General features: G+C 38.1%; 1 protein-coding gene across 3 annotated transcripts in view; it reads right to left on the reverse strand.

The window, feature by feature from the left end:
* The window catches only part of Sulf1 (Extracellular sulfatase Sulf1), a 247,127-nt gene that overhangs the window by 12,870 nt on the left and 217,610 nt on the right, over positions 1 to 16,647 (reverse strand). For all 3 annotated transcript variants that reach the window (XM_074171032.1, XM_074171030.1, XM_074171031.1), the window contains exons 5-6: positions 2,828 to 3,077; positions 665 to 900 (exon numbers count right to left, since the gene is read on the reverse strand). In XM_074171032.1, the coding sequence (XP_074027133.1) occupies positions 665 to 900; positions 2,828 to 3,077 (486 nt within the window). The remainder of the gene's footprint in view (positions 1 to 664; positions 901 to 2,827; positions 3,078 to 16,647) is intronic.

A 16,647-nucleotide genomic window follows, 5' to 3' on the forward strand; every position in this document is an offset into this window, starting at 1 on the left:
ACGTGTAGAACTTTCTCCGCGGCAAGTATCAGAACAAACTCCGGCAGATCAAGTCATCGGAACTGTGGGGGAAAAACAGAGTCGCTGATAGTAATATTCCTACTGTTCCCCTTTTTACTCCCTTTGGCATTTTTACGGTGTTAACAAGACACCGGTACTGCCTTATGTCCCGGAAGATATTGAATTCGTTTTGGGGAATGAAGTGCCGAATTTATTGAAACTATTTACTCTCTATATTCAGGCAGAAAGGCTAATAAGCCTGATATAGTCTTCTTCGATCATTAAAGTGGGATGAAATACACTGTGGAGATTTCAGCTCCGAGTGAGGCGAATATCGTCCGAAACCAGGAGAAAAACTGATGAAATATCGAGATTTTCTCTTCGAATTCTGCGGAATCTACCTGGACCACTCTATTAAAACGGTCTTTCTAATTCTTGAAGTTCTTGTCATAACATTTCCGCAGATTAAAGTACGGTCTACTACTCTACAACCTAAGTTAGGTGCAGAAGAATGTGAAGGACTTGTACAAATTAGTACTGGCAAAAAGATTTTTGGAATGAAGGTCATGACAAAATGGAAGAAGGAAAAACAAAAACACATGGAACTGCCTTGTTCATGGGAGAGTTGAAAATCAGTTAATTTACATTATTAGAAATAAATTACCTCTCAATTAAGAATGTATCAGGCCAACGGAGTCGCTTCCTTTTGGAATTCAGAAACAGAGGTAGTACCGATTTGCCGTCCATATGCGGAGGTGGTTCCACACCAGCCATATCTAAAAATGTCGGTGCCAGGTCTATGTTCAAAACTATTTCATTGACAATGCTTCCTGGTTCGACACCGGGACCTCTCACTAGAAAAGGCACCCGGACATCAAACTCAAAGGGAAAGCTTTTACCCTGAAAACATAAAAAGCTGTAATAATAATGATTGAAACAAAAAAAGTATCATGAAAACCGCATTACCGGGGCCTGGTTATCAAATGTCCTTTGCTATTTCTTATGTCGCTTGTGAAAAAAATCAGCTTGTTGCTTTTTAACTTTTGAAATGAAAAGAGACAGACATAATTTGTCGCATATGACAGTAGTTTGCACAATGCAAACTGTAGAAAAACAAGTGTTTATTCACAATATTCTACAAAAACTTCATTAATATACGGAGCTGCTTTTTGGTGGTAAATTTTTCCATTTCACGTTTTTGAGGTTAACGTCATATTTGTCTTCACTGATTACTATCAACATTACATATTCAAATTGAATGTTTACGACTTCATTTTGGATATCTTCAATTGTTTTTTGACGCTCTATTAAGCGAAAAATGGATTTAAGGAATAAATTCATCAGTCCAAAGGATAAGGGAGCCAGGCTCCAACCTGATGTTTAAGCCAAGATGACACGAACATAAAGAATAAATTAACATTGGATTATATACCGCGAAATAAACTATAACTACCTACAATAAAACAATGAAAACCCTGTATAATTTCAGAAAAGGTAAATGGTTTTGCCAAAAGAAGGAGGTAATCAAGTAGCTGCTTTTTACACCAAAATTTATGATGATTTGAACTTCCCTTCAACTACGAAAACGTGTATCAAGTGGAAAGTTTAGTTTGAATGAATATTCTGCCAAGTAGCTATAGTGACATGTTCTTTTTTTACATCCGAAACTGGGAATGATTATACTGTGTCGAAATTCCCTCCACATTCTCACAGCTAACTAGTAATTAGGCTTCCCAACAATTGGATATTCCTGGTGGTTCCAAGTTCGATATTAACTTTCATAATTCGCATAAGTCCTGTCAGGAACTGAGACCTTAGAAACTTTTTTGATACCTCGATGTATACCAAAAAGTCCACCACTCGTCCTCTATTATATATTTTTTTCCAAAACAGATATTTTACTTCTCTGCAGCATCACCTCTAATCAGTCACTTCTGAGCCCATTTTCGATTCATTCATTGTGAACTTTATTTAGGCATGTGGATAAAAAACGCAATGAATATTATTACCCCTCCGAATGTTAGGCGGCATTTAAAAAATGTGTTCTTTCTGGCAGTTTCAGTAAAAGGACAACTGATGATTTCGAATTTTTTTCTTCAATATACCTTAACTTTTCGTTTTATGTTACACCTGTACAGCAAAGTATTATAATTCATTTGCATTCTTCACTGCAATTGGTACAACGTATTATCGCCGCAAAAACTCCAACTCGAAGAAAACAGAAAATTTACTTCTCTCTATGACTAAAATCATGATTGCGGATTCTATAAATCGTTAACGTTAAAATGGACATTCAAATCTTACGAATTTCGAATAGCAAGCGGTAACAGTTACCAACCGCTTTTTTCTGAAATGTCACTAGTAAATAACCTTAAAATGAAGGTATGTAACCAGAAAACGAATACATTGTTGAATACAGTTTTTTACAGGAAATATTGATTATTAAACTGATTAGTGTCGAAGAAGGTGAAATAAGGTGATATGGTGAACAAATACTCGTGTTTTTCTATATTTTTTTTGTGTAAAAAGAAGGCTGAAAAGCTGCAATTCTCGGAACTTTGGAGAGCTGTAACTCTGGAAATTAGAGAGAGCGCGTCGATTTTTATTTTCCGATCCGTAATCTACAGGTCAAAATAAGTAAGTACACCCAAAGTTTAAAAAAAATCAGAGTGTGCAGGCTATCCGAAATTTTATCATCAAACTTCATAACCAGTAATTTAGAAAACACTAATAATATGTGAATATGTGAACAAGGAGAACAATACTCATTAACCGAGAACAATACTGAACCGATCTTAAGTTTACCTAAATAAATTATTGTATCTACCTTGATCAATCCAAATTGTCCCAAATGATAACCGTGATCTGAGGTATAAACGATGTAAGTGTTTTCCAGCTCTCCTAGATCATCTAGTTCTTCCACAACTCTTTGAACGGCTGAATCAACAGACTGCAAGGTTTGCAGTCTCTTGGTCATCAATAGGTCGGTGAATTGTTTGTGTATGGGTTCCATGTTTTTAGTGATTTTCAGAATCCACTGTTTATCCGGATTAGGAGCATGATCATAGCTGGGTGTACTGCAAAAGAAAAGTTTCCTGATTATATGTTTGAGCGGAAGAATGTATCGAGCTGATTTTGACCTTGAGATCAAGGTCACAGTATACGAGGTACGTAAAAAAATAAGGTGAATGTTCAAATTTTGCAGCCTACGTAATGAATGGGTCAAATTGGAAACTTTTAAAGGGAAACTCCTGTTTTCAAATTTTATGACAAACTTTATGGTGAAAACCGCATATCGATATTTATCATAGTTTCTGAGTTACAGCATGTTTTTCGAAAATGTCCTGATTTTCGAAAAGTTGCTGTAACTTTTTTCCTGTCGAAAATTTCTTGTTTCCATGAAAAAATTAGAGCTTAAAATTTCTTTTCCAAAAATGTAGCACACTTGATGGTGCTTTACTGGTAGCTGTCAATTTTTGATTTACGCAGTGAAGACGCTCTTCAAATAGTGGTTTTTGTTCAATTTTCAAACACATTCGCAATGAAGTATGAGAATTATGAAAAATGGGATATTCAGAAGCAGCAAGTACGAGGTGTCCAGAAAGAAGACATTTTTCGCAAGATTGCGACACAACCTAATTGATGGTGGTTGGAAAAGAAAATGCGAAAATTATATGAATCAAATAGGGATAAGAAGTTGGAAGAAATAGTCGTTTTAGGAGCTGTGGAAAATAATCTCAAAACGTCAACGCGAAATTTGCCTACCAAGAACTAACATGAGGAGTATTTAAAAAAACACTAATTTCAACCATACGGGACTAGAAGAGTTCATTAACTCAGACCAGGAGATTTTGAACGCCGCATGGCTTTTTGCCAGTGGTTCCTGGAGAGTTAAAACCAAGTGCGTGATTTTTTGTCAAATTATATTTGGACAAACGAAGCTTATGTGAGCATTGCCGGCATTTTCAACATACTAGGACACAACAAAATCATCATTCTATTGTGGAGCAGGGAAGTTAAGGAAGATTTGGATTTAGTGTGTATGCAGGTGTTTTTGGGTATATAATTATCATTTATAAGTTATAATATGTAATAATAATAATAATGAGTCCAAACAGGGTGGATCACTTTCAGAAGGGTTGTATTTCAGGGCGATTCCCTAAGTCCCCTTCTCTTCTGCATCTCACTATTGCCATTATCCGTTGCGCTCAAAAATACTCGAGGGTAATACTGTGGTACCCCCGAAAACCGGAGGCACAAGGTCACCCATTTTTTTATATGGATGATCTTAAACGTTGTACCTCTGGAGAGAAGGATCTCCGTCAGTCCTTGAGGGTGGTGGAAGAGTACACGCATGCTATCGGTATGCAATTCGGGATAGACAAATGTGCAATGGTCCATCTCAAAAGAGGACGATGCGGCAACTATGGAGAGGATGTGCAGCTCGTAGATGGAAGCATCACACACCATCTGGATGCCGGAGAGACGTATACTTACCTCGGGGTGGAACAACGATACTCACAAGAGGTAACAGCAGTGAAGAACTCTCTCCGCGGCAAGTATCAGCACAAACTTCGACGGATCTGGTCATCGGAACTGTCGGGGAAGAACAACGTTGCTGCAACAAATATACTCGCCATTCCAATCTTACTCTGCTCGTTTGGAGTAGTGAAGTGGACTCGTGAGGAGCTGTATCAACTCGACGTGAAGACCCGAAAAATGATGTGTTTCTGTAGGAGTTTGCATCCCAAATCGTCCGTTCCACGACTGTACTTCCCCCGACAACAGGGAGGCCGTGAACTTTTGAGTTTGGAGTGTCTACATGACAGAATGGTACTGGATACAGCCTGTAAAGTCGTCAGGAATTCGAATCCCCTTCTCTGCATGGTCTGTAACCATGAGAGAGCAGGAATTGGAACATTTCTCTTTAGGGCAGCTGCCCGAGCAGCTGATGACACTGAACGAGGTGACCACAACTCTGTCACCGAGTTGGAACCCGTTCAGCTAAAAGCTCATATAAAAGCCGCAGAGATCACCTCACTTCTGCGGAAACACAAGAATAAGCCAATGTATGGGGTCTTCTTCAATAACATTGAAGACCTTGGCTTATCAAAGCGCCTGGCGTACGTTCGCTTTTCTCAGGTCGAGTGGGCTGAAGTCGGAAACTGAGGGGTCTATCATGGCTTGCCAGGATGGTTTCTTCAACACCTTAGTCTACCGTAGTCGCGTGATGGGTATAGAGGTTCCTGACACAAGGTGCAGGGCCTGCCGCGAGGCGCTCGAGAGCCTAATGCACTTGCTATCAGCATGTCCAGCATATGCGGTCTCGGCCTATATCCATCGACATAACGCGGCCCTAAGAGTGCTATATTACCATCTACGGCACTCTTACGTTATTGACGAGGCACCGGTGTTGCCGTTGTGGGGAAGGAGAAGTGCCGACTATTCGTTCCCCACATTCAGGCTCATACAAGCTGATAAGCCTGATGTAGTCCTGCTCGACCACCAGAGCAAAACGATATTTGTCGTGGAGTTTTCAGCTCCTGGCGAGACGAATACTGTCAGAAAAGAGGAGAAAAAACGGATCAAATATCGAGATTTTCTCTTCGAACTCCGCAGACTCTATCCAGATCACTCTGTCAAGATGGTTGTTCTGATTATTGGAGTCCTTGGTGGAATGGTATCCTGTCTACTCTCGAATCTTAAAATCATACCGGCTTGCCGCACTAAGGCAGAAATTTTAGCCGCATAGCTGCAGAAGGCTGCCCCACGGTGTGGGGAGTGGTCATTGGTTGATAATGTTGGCGCTCCCTCCCGAATGTATCGGGGCTTCAGGGGGTTGGGCCTGACTAGCGCACACTACGGTGGAAAAAAAAATTACAATAACATAATAATGCTTTGTAGTTAGTTTACTTTCAGTTCATTCAGTATTTGATTCATTTCAATCGATTCATGAACAATTTTTTTTTGTCGGAATTGAATATTACAGTTGATTTGACCGAAACGTTGGTTGCATACATTTATAGTTTATAAAATATTTTTTTTATAATTTGAAGATACATGAGCAAAGCAAATACATGAGAAATTTTTGCTGTTAGAAAATTTTGGTAAAACAAGTCCACGCGAGCTAGCTAATAGCTATAGTTATTTCAGGTGTTTTCACAACGAATGAACCAGAAAAACTATCTTCACTTCAATTCGTAGATAATTAAAGAACAATAATCTATCTTTGAGAAAATATAAAAGTTCGAATTGGAGAGGTTTCAGTAGAGACTCAGTGAATTTAAATAATACACCGGTGGAAACTTCTAACAATAACCCCCAAGAGATATAATAAGTTGTTCAAGCTTCTGATAATAGTCACAATCCAACTATTCAAGTTTCAGTAACTACGTATCCAATTACTGTTCAGCGAATCCTGGAAAGTAGTTCCTGAAGAGCCAAGATAAAACTCCGAGTCGAACTTTCAAAGCGTGAAACTTTTATCTTTCCGCAAACGTGAGACCGTTTGCTGTAACAAATTACATTTATAGTTTATAAAATATTTTTTTTATAATTTGAAGATACATGAGCAAAGCAAATACATGAGAAATTTTTGCTGTTAGAAAATTTTGGTAAAACAAGTCCACGCGAGCTAGCTAATAGCTATAGTTATTTCAGGTGTTTTCACAACGAATGAACCAGAAAAACTATCTCCACTTCAATTCGTAGATAATTAAAGAACAATAATCTATCTTTGAGAAAATATAAAAGTTCGAATTGGAGAGGTTTCAGTAGAGACTCAGTGAATTTAAATAATACACCGGTGGAAACTTCTAACAATAACCCCCAAGAGATATAATAAGTTGTTCAAGCTTCTGATAATAGTCACAATCCAACTATTCAAGTTTCAGTAACTACTTATCCAATTACTGTTCAGCGAATCCTGGAAAGTAGTTCCTGAAGAGCCAAGATAAAACTCCGAGACGAACTTTCAAAGCGTGAAACTTTTATCTTTCCGCAAACGTGAGACCGTTTGCTGTAACAAATTCAAGAAGTAATCCTAATCAAATCTTTCACGAACTTTCAACTATTTAATCCTTGAGGCGGGAAAACTCAACGGCGGGCTTGAAGAGTTCGAAAATTTTGCATTTATAAGACGATGAATATTAAGCACGACAAATGATTCCAAACATAATGATGGGCTTTCTAATAACCTTGCAAAGCGCAAAAATATAACAAATTGAATTTAAGGTTCATTGTAGATGAGATAATTTTAAAGCTAGATAAATATAATAGCCTTGAATCAAATGAAATCTTACTTAAGTTATCGATCCCAGAATCATCAACAACACTCGGATTAATCTCTCAGAGATGAACATAAAATTTTTCAAGGCTGAATTCAGGGATCTTCGTTAGTTATGATATATGCTAACGATTTGATCAGAGTGATATGTTACGTTAATGACTCAAATATACTCATAAATGATGTAGAAGTATGTTGCAAATATTACCTAATTCGGTTAAAAAATTTTCAACCTACCCAAGAAATGTCGTTACTTCTCTTCTTCCATCTAACAAGTTGGCACTTGATAATATAACGGTTGATTTATTGATGAAAGCTTTATTGGAATCGATAGAACGATCAATATAATTTAATGTTCGAAGATGATTTCATGTAAATGTTGTTCGCGGCCCCGCTTTAGATAGCCCTTGCGCATAGTCAAATTTTGGCACACTCTCTCCTCTCAAGTATAAATGCTTCAATATTGGTTTCCAGAGCGTAGACATGAGTCTCAACATGATCCCACAAGCATTAATCCAAAGGCGTTAAATCACACGATCTAGGCGGCCAATTGACGGACCACAAACGTGAGATAAACTGTTCACCGAAGGTAGCTCTTAATTAGGCCATTGTTTCGCGTGCCGTGTGACAGGTGGCACCGTCTTGTTGAAACCACATGTCAGACATGTCCAATTCTTCCATTTTGTGCAACAAAAAGTAGTCAATCATCACACGGTAGCGCTCGCGTTCCGGCCATTGTCGTCTTTGGGAAAGTACGGCCCGATGAAGCCACCGACCCATAATCCACACCAAACAGTGACTTTTTTGGGATGCATCGGTAGCTCTTGCAAGCCTTGTGGTTGGTCTTCAACTTTGCCAGCGCCCATTCACCAAATGTTAGACGTTGTGGGAGGTCGTGTGGCTTCAATTCTTGCACCTGTATCTTATAAGGTTTCACACCTAAATCCTTTCGCAAAATTTTCCACGTAGTGGAGTAACAGAGGTCCAATTGCTGCTAACGGTGGCGAATCGAACACTGGCGGATACAATCGCAATATTTTCTTCGTTCCTCACTTTACGTATGCGTGTTGGTGGTTTAATTTCCAATAATGTAAATCGGGTTCGAAATTTAGTCACAGGCTTCCCAATAGCACCATCAGCAGGCCGACGAAACTGCCATAAATTGGAAGAAGTGCACGATGCACTTTCTTCACCGAGCATGAATTTTGATAATAAAATTCAATAATTTGCAAGCGTTGTTCATTCGCAAGTCGATTTATGGTTAAATTATAGACGAAACTGAACAAGTTTGACAATGATAAAGGACACGATTCACGCGTGTTCTGTCAAAAACAGTGTTGCGAAAAAGATACCAGGAAAAAAATCACTCATTACGAATCTAAAATAGAAGAATGTGGAAGATATGGCCACTAGTCAAAAGATCCTCCGAATTTTTTTGTAAAAATGAATAAGAAACACACCAAAAGGCGTACCAATACAGTGGAATTCTTTAGAAATGCAACGTTGTTAATAAGGGTGTAGCTTTGACTTGACATCGGCTCGGCTCGATTTCAAAAAGCTTCGACACGGCTCCACTTTTGAATTTCGTCTCGAAATCGAGCCGAGCTCCGAGCAAAATCCAGTCGAGCCGAGCCGAGCTATCATTACTCATTCCTTTCCACTTTAAAAAACATACTCAATTGAACCAAAAGCACTGCCGAAACAGCCATCAAAATTAACCAGGCATTTGGCAATGATACTACTGAGAAACGTACTATTCGAGGTTGGTTTGTGAAATTTCGTTCTGGAGATTTTAGCCTCGTAGATGAGCCTCGAAGTGGTCGACCTTCAGTGATCCAGGATGAGGATTTGTGGACCTTGACAGAGACTGACCCATTTAAAACGGTTCGTGAGATGACAGAAAAACTGGGCGTCTTAAAGTTCAAAAAGTGGATGCCCTATGATTTAACCGATCATCCGAAATTGTCACATTTCGAGGTCTAATCCTCTACGACAACAGAACATGTTCAGGACAGTGGTTGGACACCGATGAGCCACCCAGGCACTTCCCAAAGGCGAACACCCACCAAAAAAGGACCATGGTTACTGATGTTGCTCAGCAGCTGGTGTGATTCACAATAACTTTTTGCATCCAGGCCAAACCATCACAGCAGAGTCCCTCTTGGACGAAAGAGATCTGATTCTGCTCCACGATAACGCCCGTCCGCACGTTTTACAAATCATTGTCAGAAAATTAAACGAATTGGGTATCGAAGTTCTGTCCCAGCCACTATACTCTCCATACCTCTCGCCAACCGACTACCATCAAGCACTTCAATAAATTTCCTACTGATAGAACCTTCCCCAATCAGGACCGGTCAAAAACGGCCTTCGTTAACTTCATGGAATCCCGGGCACACAATTTCCATGGTGACAAAATTATTCGACTTGTGTTACATAGTCAAAAGTACACCAATTGAAATGTGTTAAATAAGTTCAACGAGATATTACAGTTTGAAGAAGACTCATAACAACGGAAAAACTTTTGAAACAACCTAATATATCTATACATTTTTTACTCAAAAGAAAAAAACCTTTCAAATTAGCACTTTCTTAAGAACAATCTTATATATCAGTTTAGCGAGTTATTTTTAAAGACTACAGACACACTTTGTCGTCTTTCGTAAATATGGTAGATTAAAAGCATCCATCCATTTCAATTTTATCATTGACGATAATAATAATAATAAAAATAATTATTACAATAACTTAAGCTTTTATTTGGACAGAAAGTTGTGTTATAGTTCTATGTTCTATGGGTTTTATGTTCTATGTCATATGAGACAATGGCGTTATGTATTAGTAGTGATGCAAAAAGGCACTGTGGTATTTTATCGTTTATTTGAATTATAACGTTCTCCATTTCATGCACATATAACAGGTTATGGGCCCAGTTAATACCCTGTACAGTTGGAATTGTTAATATCGGCCAAGAAGTAATTTTCTAAAAGCTCTACGTGACCGAAAGGACACAATTGGAAGTTAAACAAAATGGAGGCGGAAAAGTATAGAATATGTTTATTCGATGGAACAAATTTCGGCAGCTGGAAATTTAGGATGGAAGCAATCCTTGATCAGTACGACTTGAAATTATTCATGGAAAACACCAGAGGAAAAACTGGCCTTGGGAAAACTAGAAAAAAAGTGTAAAGCTATCAAAATCAACCATATATCCGATGAACATCTAGAATATATTAGGTTTGTTATGGTTCTACGAAATTCAGATCCTAGGACGTCAGGATCATGCACAAATGGAATAGAGCGTTCTGGTTATGTTATTTGTTACTAAGTTTACATAAATCATTTAAAGCTGTTGTGGCTACTTTGGAAACTATTGATCAATCATAGTTATCTTTGGAATTTGTGAAGGCTCATCTCTTGGATGAGACAAGAGAAAGAACTCTGGAAGTAATGAAAAGAGAAATGAAAATTTCTATGTTTTTACCACTTTTATTTGTAATTAACGTTACTGCAGTTTCGTCCTATACGGACATTTTCAAACTTTTTTCAGTTATTTTGTTTGGTGTGATGTAGGTATTAATTTACTGTATTAAAACGTCTGCGCTTCATATTCAAAGTTGCAATTTTCCTCATTATGTTTAATGAAACTATTTATAGTTAAACTAACATGGTTACTTTAATCATGAAAGTGCAGTTGTAGAAATCATATCTCCAACTTTATGGGAAACGAAACTACAGCAGTTTTTCAATTCTGTGCGGTTCGTTTAGTCTTGAAGATTATCAAGTAAAGGTAGGTAATTAGCTAAGAACATTTATTTTATCACAACATGTCTGGATAACTTTGATATTTTAAGTGCCCCATTTTTGCTACTTAGTTCGTAGACCGCAGCTCTTCAAGGCAGTTGATATATGTTCCACGATAAAAGTTCTCATTACGGATAGTTTACTGCATCAGAATTTCGAATACTTGTTAATTAGTCCATTTTCCATTTCCAAAATTAATGTAACTAGTGTTTTAAAATTATCCAATTCGTGGTTAAGGAATAACATTTCACGAGTATCTCTGCTGATGTCATAAACGAGAAAACTGAAAATATGCGTTAGTTCATAACGTACGTTTTGCCAGCAAAGTTAGCATCATCAGGAGGCGAATAAAACTAATTATCAAATCAGAGACAGAACATTTATTTTAATATGTTTTATTAAAAAGTATATTTATAGCAAATCAGTTTGATGGCTATACACTTAAAAAATGAAATGATGCTCACCAGAAGAGTGTAGAGAAAACAGTCAAGAGAAAGTGGTCGGAATGCTGTGTTCAGAAAGACACTGCAGAACGTTGCTTATGTTCTTCAAAGTGTGCCATCGAAATTATTTATTGATTCATTTTTTTATACTCTGTTCTACAGGTTACACCCAACTACAGAACAGGGATATAAGTCAAATCACAATACAATACAATTACAATAAGTTATAAGATAAAAACAATACATATAGAATTAGCTGAATATTTGTACGTGGTGTTGGCAGATAAAAAGGATTAACCACTCTAGAAGTTGGTCTAGGTTTAGGTACATTGAAATTAAGTTTTTGCAGAACATGTGGGTCAATAATTAAATTATTGATCAGTTAAAAAAATTGTGGTGTGACAATCACGACGGCAACTCAAGCTATTCATAGCATGTCTAGCTAACAATGCATCATGGGGAGATCCAATTAGTGGATAGATATTGTCTGATCTATAGGAGAGAACTTTTAGGAAACGACGTTGTACTTTCTCTGTATACAACTGATGAGATGGATTCCAGATTATGGATTCATATACTAATTTTGATCTGACGAAAGCATAGTATAAGGTTTTTGTTGTAGATGGATCCGAGAAATCCCTGTAGATTCGCGCAATAAATCCATACATTCTGTTTGCAGCAGACAATGGCTTCAATGTGTGGTACGAAGGAAAGTTTTGTGTCGAAAGTAACACCTAGATAGGTGAATGTGAGAGGCCGTTGAAGTGGAATATTGTTTATTGAATATTGATATGAAAATGGACGATTTTTCAGTGTGTACGTCATTACGTTACATTTACTCGCGTTCAAAGGAAGATTATTGTGAAAACACCATTGCTCAACACGTTTCAGATTGAGGGAGAGTTGAAGACAGTCCTCGATGCCATTGATCTCACAATATAATTTTAGGTCCTCTGCGTATATCAAACAGTTGACGTCAATGAACTCAACTGAAGGCGTTAAAGAGGCGTTCATGAAGGCGTTAAAGAGAAGTGGACCTAGGTTGCTTCCTTGTGGAACACCCGAGCTAGCTGCATATTTCACGGATTTGAAGCCATTGAATATAACATACTGACACTTGTCAGTGAAGTATGATATAAAAAGTTGGATCCGTGTCAGAGAAAAGCCGTACCTGTACAATTTCGATAGTAGTAATCCGTGATCAAGTCTGTCAAACGTTTTAGAGAATTTTGTATATATGACATCAGTTTGGGTTCTCCTATCAATGGTTTCAGAAATATACGAATAAAAGCATAATGAATGTTTTCAAGGTATATTTAAGGTTGCTTTTATTTATTTAACAGCAAAATAGGCTTTATTGATATTTGAACAAATACTTTAACTTTGTTTGTTCTAATTTTGATATTCTTCTAAATGTGTGCCTAAGAATTTTATTTCCTTAAAGTGAAGAATATCATCAATAATAAAAGGCTCAACAGGTAAATGTTTTTGGTGAACAAAGTTGACGATTACTGATTAAAATAACTTATGTAATGGTATTGATTAATGTAAAATATTGGATTCGTTATTTCGGAAATTAGTATTTAAAGAAGTGAAAGAAATGCTTTATGATAACACCAAAGTGTAACAGTTTCGCACAGAAGACCTTTTCTCGATTTTTGGTGCGAGAAAATTAATTTACCCCAGATTCAGTTCTTTGATCTCAACTCGTATCAAGAAACAAAAATAATGTTTCATTAGTTCCGTATCAATATCTATCTAGTATTGCATTCAAAGACAGATCGACCACAGAGCGTTCCCACCACCATCAATATCTTTATCTGGAACGTCGATCTCTCTATCGGATTTAGAGAAACGCAGGAATAGAGAGACGAATCGAGGTTTGATGCGGCAGGAAACGGGGTTTGTATTACCATAAATGATTGCATAATTTATGGATTGAGACGATGCCGATGGCTCGATACGTCACGAATAAATTATTAACGAAGTCCGAGGAGTTCGTTCGAATGCAGGATGAGGCTGCAATTTCAGAAATATCTTCGCGATATCGCTGTACTGGGTGGTCGGACCAAGTGTTCTATAACGCGGGTTCCTTTTTACGGTTAACTCGCCAATGTAACCGGAATTCATTCGGAGTGTTTTTCTTTCACCGGTTTTTGACCGATGGATTTCGTGAAACTATTCCTTTTGTCGTCGGTGTACATCGATGAATTCCATCTCGATGACTGTGAAGCGTTGCTTTTAGCTGTCAAACGGGTGATTTTTTAAGAGATATATGATTTGATTTTCAAAACAACACAAAACATTGATGAAATCTTTATTGGAATCGATAGAACGATCAATATAACTCAATGTTTGAATATTATTTCATGCAAATGATGTCCGCGGCTCCGCTTTAGATGGCCCATGCGCAAGTTCCAATTTTGGCACACTCTCTCTAACATATCGACCGGTATTTCACGTATAAATGCTTCAATATTGGCTTCCAGAGCGTCAGTCGTAGCTGGTTTATCCCTGTAGACGTGATCCTTAGCATTACCCCACAAGAAATAATCCAAAGGCGTTAAATCACACGATCTAGGCGGCCAATTGACGGACTCCAAACGTGAGATAAATTGTTCACCGAAGGCAGCTCTTAATTAGGCCATTGTGTCGCGTGCCGTGTGGCATGTGTCACCGTCTTGTTGAAACCACATGTCAGACATGTCCAATTCTTCCATTTTGGGCATCAAAAAGTCGTCAATCATCACACGGTAGCGCTCGCCATTCACAGTAACGTTCCGACCATTGTCGTCTTTGAAGAATACGACCCGATGATGCCACCGACCCATGATCCACACCAAACAGTGACTTTTCGGGATGCATCGGTAGCTCTTGCAATGCTTGTATCTGGTTTTCACTCCAGATGCTGCAATTTTGCTTGTTAACTTATCTATTCAACCAGAAACGAGCTTCGTCGCTGACACAATTTTTCGGTAAAAATGTGGATCTTTCTCCAACTTTGCCAGCGCCCATTCACCAAACGTTGTGAGGGGTCGTGTGGCTTCAATTCTTGCACCAGCTGTAATCTTATAAGGTTTTAGACCCAAATCCTTTCGCAAAATTCGCCACGTAGTGGAGTAACAGAGGCCCAATTGCTGCGAACGGCGGCGAATCGACATTTCACGGTCATCACAAACACTGGCGGATACAACCGCAATATTTTCTTCGGTCCTCACTCTACGTACGCATATTGGTGGTTTAATGTCCAATAATGTAAACTGGGTTCGAAATTTAGTCACAAGCTTCTGAATAGTTACCTCAGTAGGCCGACGAAACTGCTCATAAATTGGAAGAAGTGCACGATGCACTTTCTTCACCGAGCATGTTGAGGGCTATACAACGATTATGTGCGGTCTTATAATTTTTCGATATCATTTTTATTGTACGATTTGTCTTTAGCCTCAAAATAGACATCAGTTTCGACAATTACTTAATCATCGGCGCTAAATGTCTTTCCAGCGAGCTTTCTATTGAGATCTGAGAACAGAAAAAAGTCGCTGGGGGCCAGATCTGGAGGGTACGGTGGATGCGGAAGTAATTCGAAGCCCAATTCATACAATTTTGCCATCGTGCGAAATTTGAGTAACGTTTATCAAGCCAAGCCCTGGCTTCAACAGTATTTTCACCAAAAAGCAATGTTTTATTAACACATGAAATTCCTTTTTATCCACTTTCTTTGAAGTAACAAAAGTTGCTTCACTCAAAATGTTCTATCACACAAACTAATAGTCCGATAGCTGTGAAATTTGTACACGTGTCTTTTGACTGAAATCATATGAATTTATACTATTAGTGTCATCAGTGTGTTAGCCTACGAACTTATCAGTCCACCTGATGAATGAAAACAAAGCTTGAAATTGGAACTATTAGAAGCATTTTGGCAGCGTTTGTTATTTATCTTTGAAGTAGTATTATGAAACCTTAAAAGGATATTTTTTATATACAAAGTGTTTTGAAGAGTCACAAAAAATTATCTTTGAATACAGGCACAATCCATTCTGATTAAGAAGGAATTGTTTTCAGTTCATTCAGAATTAGAGAGAAAAATCAGATTATTATTCGATAAAAAAGTACAGTACTTGTTTGAAATAACCTTTTTACAAAACAGATCTTCAGATGAATTTTCATTCAAATGAATATAGATCAGCTTTTTGATATTTTTGGAGGAAAAAGTTCTATGGCTTTCTGTTTCTCCATCGTTATAGAAAAAATGTGGGAAACTTCAAAAGGAAGAACGAAAACAATTAATTTCAAAATCAACTCTTCAGAAAGATGGGTAGATCATACATATAAGTTACTTTCAGAAGAAACCCTCTCGAAACAACTACTTGCACAGGAACATTGAATTACACGAGAATTACTTTTTCTTTCATTCATTCATAGTGTTACGTTTTTCCCCGTGGATTCACCAATAATTGACTACACTGAATAATTAAACTTAACTGTATTTCACTTTAAATACAACAAACACTTCAACTACTATTTGAATGTCTATCGCCTTATTAAATCACTTCGCGTACCACACTGTAACGTCCACTTCACTGTGTACTTGACTGTCCGAATAAGCTTGCAGCCAGCGTTTAAATATCGTCGCCGAAGTTCTATCGTCGCCGAAGTTCTATCGGCATCTGTAGCATGTTTCTTGCTCTTTCTCGAGCGGCAGGTAACATTGGATATTCCCACGCTCTCAGCTTCGTCACGTTTGGTTTATGGTTACCAGTGGCGGCCGGCGTTATTTCCTTTCGGGTATGAATTACATCACTACCCCCTTCCGTGAGGTTGTTAGCCCCGAGCAACATTCCAAGAGGGGACATCACGACCCATGTAAGGTCTCAGCCTCTCTATGTGGACAACTTTAGGCTTGCTTCTGGGTGAAAATTGGATTCTGTACACCAGATCGTTTATGACATGACATGGTCTCTGCAACTCGGGACACAAACCTTTCCGACGTTGGGGTTGGTAGAGCCACACTGCATCGCCCTCCTTGAAGCTCACTGGCAGCGACTTTTTGTCGAATTTTATCTTCAACCTGTCGCTGCAAAGCTGTAATTTAGTCCTGGCAAATGTACAATT

Source organism: Leptinotarsa decemlineata, unplaced genomic scaffold (assembly GCF_025532065.1).
Source record: "Leptinotarsa decemlineata unplaced genomic scaffold, Ldec_3_MD MMD2_tig00000008_RagTag_RagTag, whole genome shotgun sequence".
Taxonomy (NCBI): Eukaryota; Metazoa; Arthropoda; class Insecta; order Coleoptera; family Chrysomelidae; genus Leptinotarsa; species Leptinotarsa decemlineata.